Below are 14,355 nucleotides of genomic sequence, written 5' to 3' on the forward strand. Positions count from 1 at the left end.
TTGACTATCCCCACTGTTTTCTATGGTGTGGTCCACCTGAGTTCTGGATATACTTCAATTTTGGGCTCATGCATCAAAATTAGCAGGAAAAACGGATGGACGGAGTGGATAAAGCATATACATCACGGTGGGTCCCACATTATCCATAGTGTTGGGGTCACCATGAAATCAGCTTACTGGCCGGACATTACGGTGGGCCCCACGGAGTGCAGGGGATGTTCTTCTAACCCTCACACGCGGGTGGGATTCCGCATCCAAAGGAGGGATAACCATTTTATTTCTAAAATTAAAATATTTTATTCGTTCAATCTTCACCGGTGATTCAACGGCTTTATAAACGAAACAGTCATCGAACGGACCGTTCGTTTACTCATTTGCGAGAGAGAAGAGAGAGATGGGAGGAAATGGGGAAGGAGAGGAAGGTGTGATGGCAAGCGATTTCTTCTGGTCATACACGGACGAACCACATGCTTCAAGGAGGAGGAAGATTCTCTCTCAATACCCTCAAATCAAAGAGCTCTTTGGTCCTGACCCATGGGCTTTTCTCAAGGTTCTTGAACGAAAATCTCGCTCTCTCTCTCTCTCGCTCTCTCTCTCTCTCTCTCTCTCTCTCTCTCTCTCTCTCAATGTATTTATTTCCTCTTTTGTTTTTTGTAATATAATATATTTCTCGAATTAGATTTTGATTTCGGTTTCTTCTGTTTGCGGAAATGTTCATGGAATCGTGTTTTTTTTTTTTGGATTTTTTCGTTGAGATATCTGTTGAATGTAATGTGGGTCTTGATTGGTTTTGTCTAATATAGTTAGTTTGAATTGGATACGTATTTGGGTTTTTCCCTTTGGGGTAAATGTTGAAAAATCGAGTTTTTTTTATTATAGTGGAGATCTGTTGAATGCAATGTGGGTCTTGAGTGATTTGTCTAACATGCTTAGTTTGAATTCTTTTGTTTTTTTTTTTCTCTTTAGTGTAAATGTTCTGAAGAATTGATTTTTTTTGGATTTCTTTTCCTTTATTTATTTATTATTATTTTGTGGAGATGTCTTTTGAATGTAATGTGGCTCTTGATTGGTTTTGTCTAATATGGTTAGTTTGAATTGGATTTTTATTTGGGGTTTTCCCTTTGGTGTAAATGTTGAAAACTCGATTTATTTTTTATTTTTATTTTTATTTTTTTTTTGAAATTTGTGGTGGAGATCTGTTGAATGTAATGTGGGTTTTTATTGGTTTTATCTAATATGCTTTGTTTCAATTAGATTTTGAATTGTTTTTTTTTTTTTTTTCTCTTTGATATAAATGTTCTGAAGAATTGTTTTTTATTTTATTTTAAAGGATTATTTATTTATTTATCTTTTTGTGGTGATGTCTGTTGAATGTAAGGTGGGTCTTAATTGGTTGTCTAATATGGTTAGTTTGAAATGGATTTTTATTTGGGGTTTTTCTGTTTGGTGTAATGTTCTGAAGAATCCAGTTTCATTGATTATCCATTTCGGTTTTCTCACTTTTTAAAAAAAAAAAAAAAAAAATTTTATTATAAATTTTGATATTTTTGTTTCGAATCTTCGTTTAAGTTTTAATGTTTTTGCAAAATCTGCCAAGAAGTTGACTTTCTTGTCTTAGGATTTTCATTGCCTATACACATTAAATATTTGCGATCTTGTAGCTTTTGTTGAAGTTTCTTTTTCTTTTTCTTGTTTTTTTAAATAATATATTCGTCTGTTATTAAGCCATTTGCTATAAATCTGCAGGAAAGTTTCTGTTTTTTGCAGTTTATGGATTTTGTTTTGATCGATACCCAATTGAGATTTTTACACTTTTTTGAGTCTTTTTATTTGGATTTCATTTTCCTTGATGCTGATTAGGATCTTCTTGCATTTGTTTAAATTTGATTTTTTCCCCTTCCAAATCTTCATTTGGTTTTTCCATCTTGTGCAGTTAATCTGCCAAAAACATTATTTTTGGATTTCGGTTCCATTCATATCCATTTGAAATTTTCTTAGGTTTGTCATATTGGATTTTCCTCTTTTACTGTAAATCTGCAGTACTGTCTAGTTACATTGGATCTCTGATTCTGCATCCATTTTGATCAATACCCCATTTTGGATGTTTTTCACATTGGTCTGAATTTTAGAGGTGTTTGATTTTTAGAATCCTTTTGTAAACACACACAGACAGGTCATTATTACTTCTGACCTATGTTTGCCAAGAGATGGAAATTGGTGAGTATTTCCTTATTGAAAATCCATCCCGAAAGGGCTGACTTAAATTTCTGGGCCCCACCATGATGTCTGCAACTTATCTACGCCATCCATCATCCATTTTATATCAGAACATTTCAGGGCATGAGCCAAAAAATGACGCAGATCCGAAGCTCATGTGGACCACACCACAGGAAATAGTGGTCCTAAAGACATCCACCATTGAAAGCTGGTCCTTCCTAGGGCTCACATTGATGTTTGTTTGTCATCTAACCTGTTCATGAGGTCACAAATATCAGCTTCATCCAAAACTTCGGGGCCCCCCTAAAAGTTTTCAGTGATAGGCATTCAATTCCCACTGTTGCCTATGGTGTGGTCCATGGACCATGGATCAGCCTCATTTTTTGGCTCATGCCCCAAAATGAGCTGGCGGAAGGGATGGACAGTGTGGTTAAGTTGTGTACATCACAGTGGCCCCCACACTATTTACGTTTCCCGCCTCAGGTTTATAGACCAAATACATTCAAAAAGTATGCCTGTCGACATCACATTGGGAAAGCTGATAAATAAACGGGTATTTAGGGGGGAGATTTGAAAAATCAAACACACCCTAAATTGAATTTTGTAAATTTTCATTTGGATTTCATGTTAGCAATAATTATTTATGAGAGATCAAGATCTCTAATAAATAATTATTGTAACTAAAGTGCGATCAACTCATTTTAGTTGTCTGCTAAATAGGGCCTGAGTATTGTATTGTTCCATTAAGGAACCGATACCCATGTGGGTTTTTCTCCATTTGATTTAATTTTATTAATCATTTGTATCTAATGTGGGTTTCTCTTTAAGTTCATGGATCTAATAAAAAATTACTGTTAGCTAGAATGAGATAAACTCATTTTTAGGCATCTACCGAAGAGGATCTTAGTATTTTTTTATTTGTTTATTCCATTCACGTACTGATTCCCATGTGGGCATTTCTCCATTTGATTTTTTTAAAAAAAACCATTTCAGTATCCCCTCTGGGTTTCTCTTTTAGTACACGGATCTGCGGCAAAAACAAGGTATTGTCCGTACAAATCACTATATCGACATACATGCCAGTGGATCCTGACCTTCTAATCAATGGCCATCTTTTGGATGATCAGTAGCCTAAAAATTGCAATGATTGGAATCTGTTACTATGTGATCATCGTCATCATCTAAGCCTTATCCCAGTTAGTTGGGGTCCGCTACATGAATCCTGTTCCTGTAAGTCTGTAACTATGTGATCCATCACCAAATTCGCATTTTGGAAATAGCTTGGAGGAAAGATTGGGGGAAGAAACAATTCTAGAAAGAAGTCTATGGAAAGATTAGAAACTCCCAATGCAAGCATTGGCTCATCAGTGAGGTGGCCTACATTGGTCCACAGATTGATAAATGGGTGCACCGATTGTATGCGTTTTAGGGATACAACCGCTCAGTAAATGGTCCAAATTTGTTCCATATTTGGCCTCTTTTCATATTTGATTATCTTAAACCTTTCCCTTTTGTTCAAAAGCTACTTCACTCTTAAATGCCTTGTCATGATTGTTCTAAAGCTGGCAGAAATATAGTTGTGGTCTGCATTTTTTGAGGTTGGTTGAAAAAGCTAGCCTTTCCTTTGGGTTGATGTCTACATCTCCTTTTCTTCCTAAAATAATGACAGCTCTCTCTCTCTCTCTGTTCTTGATCCCAGAAACTCAACTCCTATTATATTGGAGACAGCTGTATCTGATTTGTTACCTGTCTTGACATTTTTTATGACTTCTTTTATTTTGTCACGATATTTACACGGCACGGGTGTGTGCCATCTAGACCATTCGGATGGTGCCGACCATGAATCTGTCCTGCCAAAAGACGGGGAGAAAAGCTGGAGGCGGGCCATGGGCATGAGGAAAATGGATGGTCAAAAGAAATTATATATAAAACCTCTAATTTCACATGGTATTGTCCACCTGAGATTTGGAATACGTTGAATTTTGGGTTAATTCTTTCATTCTAATTAAGCACATCATATGAATGGTGGGTGTTCCATTCCAACTATTTCCTATGCTGTGGACTACCTGAGTTCTGGATTATCGTGATTTATTTTTGGGTTCTACTGTTAACATAAGGTAGTTTACCTAATGGATGGAATGAATATCATGAAAGTTCCATCCATGTGGCTCTCAGTTTGTGAAAGTTGGGTGGGCCTGCTTCCTCGACGAAACAAACAACAAAAGAAGATGAAATTATGAAATTTCTAGTGTTATATTGGAGACAGAAGCTGTCTTTTCATTTTCTTATGTTTCTTCCTTTTATTTTGTCATTATATTTACATGGCACATGTGCCGTCTGGACCATTCATTAGGCAGTGCCCACCATGAACATGTCCTGGCAAAGACAGGAAAAAGAAGCTGGAGGTAGGCCATGTTCATGAGGAAAATGGATGGTCAAAAGTAAATGACTAACATTCCACATTCAACATATGGATGTGCCCGGCATGATTGTTGGGCCATCGCATACTTACCACATGCATGTGCACGAGCAGTTCTTGCACATGCATGCCATCGGGGTGTTCTCGAGCCTGTCTGTCAGATGCATCACTTGTTACCACAGGTGTCAAACATCAGCAGCCTGATCCAACATTCAAGTCGACCACAGAACAGGGAACAATGTGAGAGGGGATGCCGATCCTTGATTTATGCTGGGGCCCATATGAATATAAAATCTGCCTGATTTTTGGCCTGATCCTTCATCCATATCAGATGAAGAGCAGAATGGCCTCGATCTCATATATACAGCAAGGTCAGTCCATGCAAATCAAGGGTGGACATTCCTTCCCAACTTGTTTCCTGTGGTGTGGCCAACTGATTCACTTATCGGCCTTTCCTTAGGTACCTGAGGTAACATCTGTAGAAGCATATGATGGACAGGTTGGATTTTGTTCAAGCATCACGTAGGCCCCACATCTGCCCATTACCAGCTGTAGCTTACAGTCGTACCATTGCCAATGGAGATGTTCTGCGACATCTGCTGTTCAAATCTCCTTAGCATTTCTTTGTTTACTTCACCTGTTCAAATCTCCTTAGCATTTCTTTGTTTACTTCACCTTAATGATGTTGATGGTCTCTGGTGCAGATTACTGTAGTAGTCTTGCTTCAGCTATGGACTGCGACTTGTCTCTATGATGCTGGCTGGCTGAAGATCCTAATGGTCGCCTACTTCTTCGGCTCTTTCCTCAACCACAACCTCTTTCTAGCCATCCATGAGCTCAGCCACAACCTTGCCTTCTCGACCCCCGTCTATAACCGCTGGTTAGGAATCTTCGCCAACCTCCCCGTCGGCGTCCCCATGTCCGTCACCTTCCAAAAATACCACTTGGAGCACCACCGCTTCCAAGGCGTCGATGGCATTGACATGGACATCCCGAGCCATGCCGAGGCCAACGTGGTCACCAACACAATTGCAAAATCCATATGGGTCATCTTCCAACTCTTCTTTTACGCTCTCCGTCCTCTTTTCCTCAACCCCAAGCCTCCTGGCTTATGGGAATTCACCAATCTAGTTATTCAGCTCTCTCTTGATGCGGCCATGGTCTACTTCTGGGGTTGGAAGTCCTTTGCTTACCTGATCCTTTCAACGTTTGTTGGGGGTGGGATGCATCCAATGGCAGGCCACTTCATCTCTGAGCATTACATCTTCCATCCCGATCAGGAGACGTATTCATACTATGGGCCGCTTAATCTTATGACGTGGAGTGTGGGTTACCACAACGAGCACCACGACTTTCCGAGGATCCCGGGCAGCAAGCTCTACAAGGTGAAGGAGATTGCTCCCGAGTACTATAAGGATTTCAAGTCGTATCAGGCATGGAGTCAGGTGATCTACATGTATATCATGGACCGCACTGTGGGGCCCTTCAGCCGAATGAAGAGGAAGGCCTCTAAGAGTGGCGCCACGAAGAAGGATGAATAGATGGTGCTTTCATCCTATGTTGGTCTTTGTTTTTTTTCTTCATTTAGGCCTAATACAATTCCCTTATTTTTGGGTCTCCATTGTTGTAATATTCTTTATGGTTTAGGGTTCTTTTTGAGCCCTATGATATGAAGGCTGAGGATATGTTTTTGAATTTTTTATATATTGATTTTTGGCTCTTTCTTCTGATGCAATTATTTTGAAATGCATATTGTCAAAGACTTGTTTAGAAATGGATTTGAATTTCTAGCTTCTCTTCAAGGGTGTGGTCCGGTGGCACCGATAACCACCATATGCTATGGTGGTACCGAGCGGAAGTGTGGCCGGCGTGATGCATCCAACCTGTCTGTTAGATGCATTGCCTCACATTACCCCCATAACCCAAAAACTCATGTGGGCCAACGACTACCTCTCTCCTTGTTCACTGTGCTATGCCTCCATGGAGTTTTGGATGAAACCGACTTTCATGTACTCAGAGTAACCTGAGGGGACGCATCCGATGGACGGGTTGGATGTGATGCACACACCACTTGGGTCCCACATCTACCCAGTACCCCTGGAGTGCACCTCTTATCTTCTTTCTCCCTCCCTTTTGTATCTTTGTTTGTCTGCTAATGCATTTGCAGAAATGTGATTGTGCTGCTCTTGGATGCCTTTTGACACTACAAAAAAGCATTCACGGAACCCAAACAGCTGCTGTGGTGGGCCCCTTCTTTAATTGGTAGATGCTGGACTTAGGCCTTATTGTTTATAGCATTGAATGTGGACCATTGCTGTTTTATTTTATTTTTAGGGATTTTTATAGCAAAAATTCTTCAGCGGTTCTGATTTTACCAAATAGTGCCAAGAATAACCAAAATTCCAGGATGATGCTTTTTAAGGGGAGAAATTATGTAAATGCCCTCTTTTAATTTCCAAACTGTCCAATAGATGCACCCCAACAAGATGATCAGATGAGTGGAAAATATAGCTGGTGCAATTGTAAGGTAGGCCCAAAAAAATAAAAATCCACCGGTCCAAAACATCCAAATTCAAGCGTGGCCCATCTGATGATTTGACTGGCCAGATATTTTGTTCTTGTGATCACCGTGATGTTTGCATATGTTGGATGAGTTGGATGTTATACATAGACCATCCCACAATTCTCAACTTCGCTGCTGCTAAAGAAAAATAGATGAGGCCATTTTGATAATTGCCCCACTGGAAAAGCACCTCCTTGAAAATTTCAATTATCTAGGCAGTAGGGGGCCATTGCCATCTTTGTTTATTTTTAACCATACATCTGTATGCCAACATACACTGATTAAAGAATTGGGATTATCCTATTGTGGAGATTTTTAGGATATACTCTATCCATGATGGGGGGACCTAAATACTGTAATTGTCCATTTGAAAATCCCCAGTTGGATGATCAGGTCCATCTAATAGGGAAGATACAGGACCACTGCTCCAACAATAGGACCCACCAGATCAACACCTCAGATCATTCAAAGGTGACCCGTTCCAGTTATTCTGTAAAATTAATGTTGCATCGAAAGCAAATGAAATGAATTGTAAGTAGTGGTATGGTTAAGGCCCGTTAATGAATAGGGACCTGTCTGGCCCAACATGGCCCAGCCAAGATTCGATCCCTGTCGTGGGGAAGCCCACAGGCATGAATTGCCAGCACGATAATAAACACCAATGGCTTTTATGCCTAATGAATATGCCAAGAAGCATAGGGGTGGCAATGGGCCAGGGCTTGGTCTTGAATTCCAGGCCTGTCATGAAAAGAAATGGATGATTTAAGGACACCTGTTACGGTTTTCTATCAATCGTACTGGATTCGGGGTCATGTTTCTACGACCAAAACCATTTATATAATGGGGGATTAGTGGGTGGAGGGATGGTTTTTAGACTCAAGATATCTGAATTCGAGTCTTAAAACAATGGATGGAGGGGATATACCCCAAAAATAAATTTTTTTTAAAAAAATTTAAAATAAAAAATCTTATTTGGACTATTTCTAAACTTTGATGATTCTTTCACATGGGCCAAGGCTCAATTAGGGTATAGGCCAGGCTAAGGCCATGGCTTAGGTCTAGCCTGGACCATTATCAACCCTATAAAAGCATATGAGAAAACAGTGAGTGCAAGTCCGAGTGACAGGCAAATGTTTCACCTTCCACTCTCTAGTTCATTTCACTCAAGAACAGTAACAACCAGCCCTTCCAAGACTACCATTAAAAATAAATAAATCAATAATACAAGGGGTTTTTCCATATAAATGCCCATCCTTAAGTTTTCTCTCAAACTGGCTTACTTTAAAAGTTAATTTGCTGAGAGTTAATCAAAAGGGACGTGATCAACTGAAAAGATTATTTTCATATAAAAGGCCATTTTTGCCCTATGTGTCTTATGCTTTGGCCATTGAGATGGCATGGCCCACCATGATGTTTCTATGATATCCAGTGTCCATCTGTTTTCGAATGCATTTTTGGACACAAGCCAAAAATAAATAAAATCAGGCATATTCAGAACTCAAGTAGGCCATGCAAGAAGATATATTGGGGATTTGATGCCCACTGTTGAGCACTTGAAGTTTTGGATGAGGATGATCTGTGTCCTCCCTTCATCCTCGTGTGAATAAGCAAATGAATGAGTTGGATTGCATGGTGAATGGGCAGCTGGATGGATTAGCTAGCTAGGTTACCTATAACTTATTAACTATGGGCTTTTTGGTCATTTCCAAAGCACAATATTTATGGATTTCTAATGGAGTAGACATTCTTGACTAGCAGCCTAAAAGTTTGGCATTTATTTATAGAAACTTCTAAAGTTGGAGGTTTTTAGAAAATACACTAAAAGAAAGACATTTATATGGAAAAACCCCATATTAAATAACAACCCATTGGCATCATACACAGCTGATTACTGAACTAAGTGAATTTATTCGAAATCATAAGAATTATCATAATTACTATTTGATGAGGCAATACAAACTTGCTAATCTGCATTACTACAGACTGATTGTAATAGTTTCGAGTCCACGTTGCATACAAAAAGCATTAGAACTCGTGAAACATTTTATTTTCTTCATTTCGTTGCCTGTATTGGATTTTTTGCATTCATGTTGGTTTCAGTCACTTCTTGATCCTTGGGAAAAAAATTCATCTGTGGACTTGGATTTGGAAGTTTCTTGCTATTGCTTTTCATATGCACCGCTGAAACTGATAAGAGCCCCGCCCAAATTTCATGCAAGCACCTAGTGGATGAAGACTGATGCAAGTGGTTGCATTTCTTTTCTACCATGGCATTTTCTTATATATCATTTCTGACAGCGGAGGAAGTTGCTTATATATCATTTCTGACGGCGGAGGAAGTCACGCATGTCTTGGTGCAGTTCTCCACGGACTATCAGTCGCATGTTCTTTGTGTCTTCCCACAGCAACCCACTGACTTCCCTTGCAAAGTCAGAGGCAGCTTCAAAAACCTCCTGTGAGAGGAAAAAAAAGCTCAGAACTGCATTGAGCAAGTTCTCTAAACCAAGAAAGGGCAACCTGAGTTCGGGTTGGGGTTGGTAGGTTTGTCAAGGTCCTAGCATTAGATTAGGGTTGGAAAGCATCAACCTGATTTGAAATTGTGTTGGGTTTTAGGTTAAGCAAATTCTGGTTGGGTTAGGAATAATCACATGTATTTGGGTAGGGTCGGGGTTGATTGTAATCAACCTATGTACTAGAATATTAGATAGTGCTTGATTGTATTATGTCTTGTGCTCTCATCACAGGTCCCAAGCCCGGATAAAGGAGGACTAGAGATGATGAAAATTTTGAACAACATAGAAATGTCACTGCTAAGAGAGTAGCGAGGCTAAACGTAAGCCTTATGATGATCTTTATAATAGATTGGTAACAAGAGAAGGTAAGAAAGACGTCTTTGAACTTGCAAAAAATAGAGAAAAGAAGGATAGGAACCTAGATCATATTAGATGCATTAAAAGCAATAACTAGAGGGTACTAATAAAAGACAATGAGATCAATAAAAGATGGAGAAACTATTTTTAGAACTTTTTAAATGACAACCACTTTGAGAGCATAAGGATAGAAGGAACCATAAATTCAAATGACGTTAAGTACCATAAATGCTTTTGTAGGATTAGGATATCTAAAGTGAAAGAAGTTTTGAAAAAGATGAAAACAGGAAAAGCCCTTGGACCAGACGGCATACCAATAGAAATTTGAAAGTGTATGGCAGATATTACATTATTTTGGTTGATAAAGTTGTTCAACAATATTATACAATCGAAGAAAATGCCAGATGAATGGAGGAAAAGTACCATGGTACCTATTTACAAGAACAAAGTAGACATACTGAGTTGCACTAACTATCATGGAATTGAACTTATGAGACATGCTATGAAACTTTTGGAGAGAGTGATTGAACAAAGACTAAGGCATGAGATGAATGTATCAGACAATGTTTTCCATTGAAGTTATTTTCCTACTCAGACAATTAATGGAGAAATATAGGGAGAGTAGAAAGGATCTCCACATGGTCTTTTACTGGTTCGTAGAAAGCATACGATAGGGTTGTAGATAGTTAATCCGGTGGGTGTTGGGAAAGAAAGAAGTTTAAAGAGGATAAATTGACATGATTAAGGATATGTAGGACCCCTAGTGGAGAAACAAGTGAGTTCCCAATTGTTGTATTAGGGGTCGGAATTGAGGCCGTACCTTTTCGTAATAGTTATCGATGAGTAAACAAGGCATTTGCAAAAGGAGATCTATGGTGTATGTTGTTTGTAGATGGCATAGTTTTCATTGACAAGATGAGGGAGGGTGTAAACACAAAGCTAGATCTATGAAGGAATGCTTTAGAATCCAAAGGATATAAAATTAGTCGGACTAAAACAGTGCATATGGAATGCAATTTTAGTAATAATACGAGTGAAAACGAGGATTTAGTTAAGATTGCTGACCAAGAAGTCCAAAATGACAACTTTCGATACCTTGGGTCAATACTTGCTGAGAGTGGAGAGATTGAAAAGGAGGTTGCCCATAGAATTCAAGCTCAGTGGAAGAAACCGAGACGTGTCTCCAGAATTATATGTGATTGTCATGTACCACTCAAAACTGAAAGCGAAATTTTATAGGATGGCTATAAGAACAGCCATGCTTTATGAGACAAAATGTTGGGCAAATAAAGCAAAACATGTCTATAGGATTAGTGTAGCTAAAATAAGCATGTGGAGATGGACAAGTGGCAAGACAAGGAAAGATAGAATTAGAAATGCACGCATTTGAGGGAAGTGAGGAACAGTATCAATAAGTAATAAAACGAGGGAAAGTAGACTTAGATGGTTTAGTCATGTGCAGTGGAGACGAAGAACAACACTAGTTAGAAGTGAGTTGGTACAAGTTGAAGGCTCTAAAAGGGCAAGGGGGAGGCCCAAAGGACATGGATGGAGGTAGGAAGAAAAGACTAGATGGCCTATTGTCAAATTGAAGGTCTAGCCCTTAATAGAGTGGAATGGCAAAATGGGATTCATGTAGCCAACCCTAATTAATTGGGGTAAGGCTTAGATGATGCTGACGATGATTTGGGTTGGGTAGGGTAGGGTCGGGTCGGGTCGGGTCGGTTTAGGGTTAAATATGGAGGAATTTGGGTTGGGTTCAAGTTCGATCCTCTCGAGGTTGGATCAGGCTCGGGTTGCCCCTCAACCAACCAAAACCTACCCAAGTTGCACCCCTAAAAGCAAGAAAATGACATGAAATCAAGTTATCAAAATATGGTTAATAATTGATACAGGGAAGCTCACTAATATTGATATGAATAGGCTCAGTGTTTACCTTGGATGGGAAATCTTCATATAGATGCGAAGGAATAATATCGACCCTATTTCGATCTGTTTCCCACAGCCTAATCTGTAGGATGAATATGGTTCAACCCGTCAAATCAATGGTGATTGAGATGGGCACTTCACATATTTGTACAATGTTATACACAAAAAAAGGTTCAGTTAAACAACTGCCTAATATATTCAGAACCTTGATGTGCCAACTCAGTTTTGGCTGGGCTCCAGGCACTCTTTCAAAAATTCCACCTTTCATTACCCTTTGGATAAAATCAGCAAGTTTTGAGTAGGCCCATGCTTTCAAACATTAGGAAAAAGGGCACATCATTGTGTCGTAAAGGCCGTTACGTAAAGGTAACAGTGGCAACCGTTACATGTTATGGGGTTGTAACAGCTGTAACAGCTATTATGGAAAAAATGACATGTAACCACTGTTAATGGCTCGTTACGCTCCCCTGTAAAGGCCATAACAACCCCGTAATGGTCTGTTACGGGACAAATACAAGTTTTTCAGATTTTTTTTCAACGTTACGGGGAAGATATGGGTTTTTTCGGGTTTTTTCTTTCAATAAAAAAAGAGACCGTAACGGCCATTACAACCCATATCGTAAAGATAACGATGGTGGCCGTTATGGCCACCATTACCATTACGGAATACCTTGGCACATGGTCCAGGTAACATTCTCTTGTAATAGATTGAGGGAGCGACTATGGACACCATCCTGATCGGTTTGCATGCATCGTTGATGCACTATTCCATAAAAATGGTACAAGTGTGCTATTTCAATTCCCAAAATGATTTTAAAAAAATGGTTGCACGTGGATGTAGATATTAATTCTCTAGACTTAAGATATCGTTTTTAAAAGGAAAATTCAAAATAAATCAAACTCAAGTAAAAAAGAGGTATCAAGTCCAACCAGTTGGACCAAAAGTTACCGTCACTCAATAACTTCCTATCTATCATGTGTATGACATCCAACCCTTCTTATAGGTTGACCCATCATGAGAATCACCTTGTGTAAAACTCATCCCATCCGATCATCAAGTGGACCACACCATAAAAAACAATTCCTAGCCTCTGATCAGTAACAAAATATAAGTGTGGTCCACCTGGTGGGTGGATGAGGCTGATTTTTTGTGCAAGAGAATTCTCATGTTGCAGAAAATTTATTGGACAGGTTGGATGTCACACAAACATGATAGTTAAGTAGTTATTCATTGGGTGGATGTTAAAAACTGGTTGGACTTGAGACCTTCTCAATAATAATAAAAAATGCACAAAGGAAACTTAAAAAAAAAAAAAACAAAAAACTCATAATAGGAGTTTAACAAAGAGGTCTTGGTTTTTTTCTTCAAGCTTTGTTAAACCTTCTGGTCTCTCACAAATTGGAAGCCTCCTAAAGTGTTCCATTTTGAAACAAATTCATGCGAGACGGTTCAACACCCAAATGGCTTTCAGCACAGGCTGCCATGCTTGCTGGTTGTTGGACCAAGTAAAGGAAAGCCAGTCCAGTCTGGTCTGGTTTTTAAGGCATGGATTTGTTCAGTGTTATTCAGTGAGAAAAGAACACCTGATCTGTAACATTCTCTGGTACTGCAGGGGTCCTCTCCGCAACACGAGGATGTGCATTCTGCTGAAGAAAAGAAATTATCTGCAGAAAGTTTCATGAAGAAAAAAAAAACAATTTAATTAACTGATTAAAAAGTAAAAACAGCTCTTAGGATATAATTTCCTCATAATTGTTTCAAAGTGAATTTCTTGTATTTACCAATACTGGTAGATACAACAACTGCAATGCACGTGGAGAGAGCGGTTTGTAAAATGTGGGAGAGAGGGTAGAAGCGGCTGTAAAAGAGAAATGATCACATACAGTGGTTCTATGTTAACTTTCAAATACATCCATTCTTTTACTACCAAAGTTTCTCAATGTATAGAATATCCAAACTGTGCAGAACGTGCGTCATGCCATATTTATCACCCAATACAAAAATCAAGCCAATCCACTCATTATGTGGGACACACCAGTAGAATGGCTCATGCCATACACTTGCCATTGATTTTTATATTGTGTTCCGCTTGATGAGTGGATTGGCTTGATTTTCACACCATGTGATCATCATGGTGTCACTCAGCCTTTTCATGAATCGGATACATATATATGTGACAGCCTGGCAGGAAATAAAGGCTGTATGTGAAGTTCAAACGCAGCAGCTGTATGTGATACTTTCTCATTGCAAAAGAAAGTGAGTAGAGACAGCTTCACCTTATTAAAGTACCTAAATGCCCTTTAGTTTAGCCTAAAACCCTTCTCATATCCTTTAAATAATGCACAGTTTTAGCAAC

The 14,355-nt window shown here is 39.1% G+C and overlaps 2 protein-coding genes across 8 annotated transcripts in view; one reads left to right on the forward strand and one right to left on the reverse strand.

The window, feature by feature from the left end:
- Positions 1–268: 268 nt before the first annotated feature.
- LOC131231457 (sphingolipid delta(4)-desaturase DES1-like) lies at positions 269–6,382 on the forward strand. 2 transcript variants are annotated; one of them, XM_058227648.1, is made up of 2 exons: positions 269–550; positions 5,341–6,382. In XM_058227648.1, the coding sequence occupies exons 1-2, from the start codon at positions 395–397 to the stop codon at positions 6,175–6,177; spliced, it is 993 nt and encodes a 330-aa protein (XP_058083631.1). In that variant the 5' UTR covers positions 269–394; the 3' UTR covers positions 6,178–6,382. The 2 variants fall into 2 exon arrangements, with proteins under 2 accessions (XP_058083631.1, XP_058083632.1); XM_058227649.1 differs by lacking the exon at positions 269–550 and adding an exon at positions 4,018–4,164.
- Positions 6,383–9,087: 2,705 nt separating this feature from the next.
- Positions 9,088–14,355, reverse strand: part of LOC131231571 (general transcription and DNA repair factor IIH subunit TFB2) — a 30,804-nt gene continuing 25,536 nt past the window's right edge. For 3 of the 6 annotated variants that reach the window (XM_058227814.1, XM_058227812.1, XM_058227811.1), the window contains 3 exons: positions 13,583–13,663; positions 12,006–12,080; positions 9,088–9,652 (listed from right to left, as the gene is read on the reverse strand). In XM_058227814.1, coding sequence (XP_058083797.1) covers positions 9,518–9,652; positions 12,006–12,080; positions 13,583–13,663 — 291 coding nt within the window. In that variant the 3' untranslated portion in view covers positions 9,088–9,517. Of the gene's footprint in view, positions 9,653–12,005; positions 12,081–13,582; positions 13,664–13,780; positions 13,858–14,355 lie in introns of those variants that run through there. The other 3 variants (XM_058227816.1, XM_058227813.1, XM_058227815.1) reach the window with 2 other exon arrangements.

The sequence above is a fragment of the Magnolia sinica genome, chromosome 17 (assembly GCF_029962835.1).
Source record: "Magnolia sinica isolate HGM2019 chromosome 17, MsV1, whole genome shotgun sequence".
In the NCBI taxonomy this organism is placed as follows: domain Eukaryota; kingdom Viridiplantae; phylum Streptophyta; class Magnoliopsida; order Magnoliales; family Magnoliaceae; genus Magnolia; species Magnolia sinica.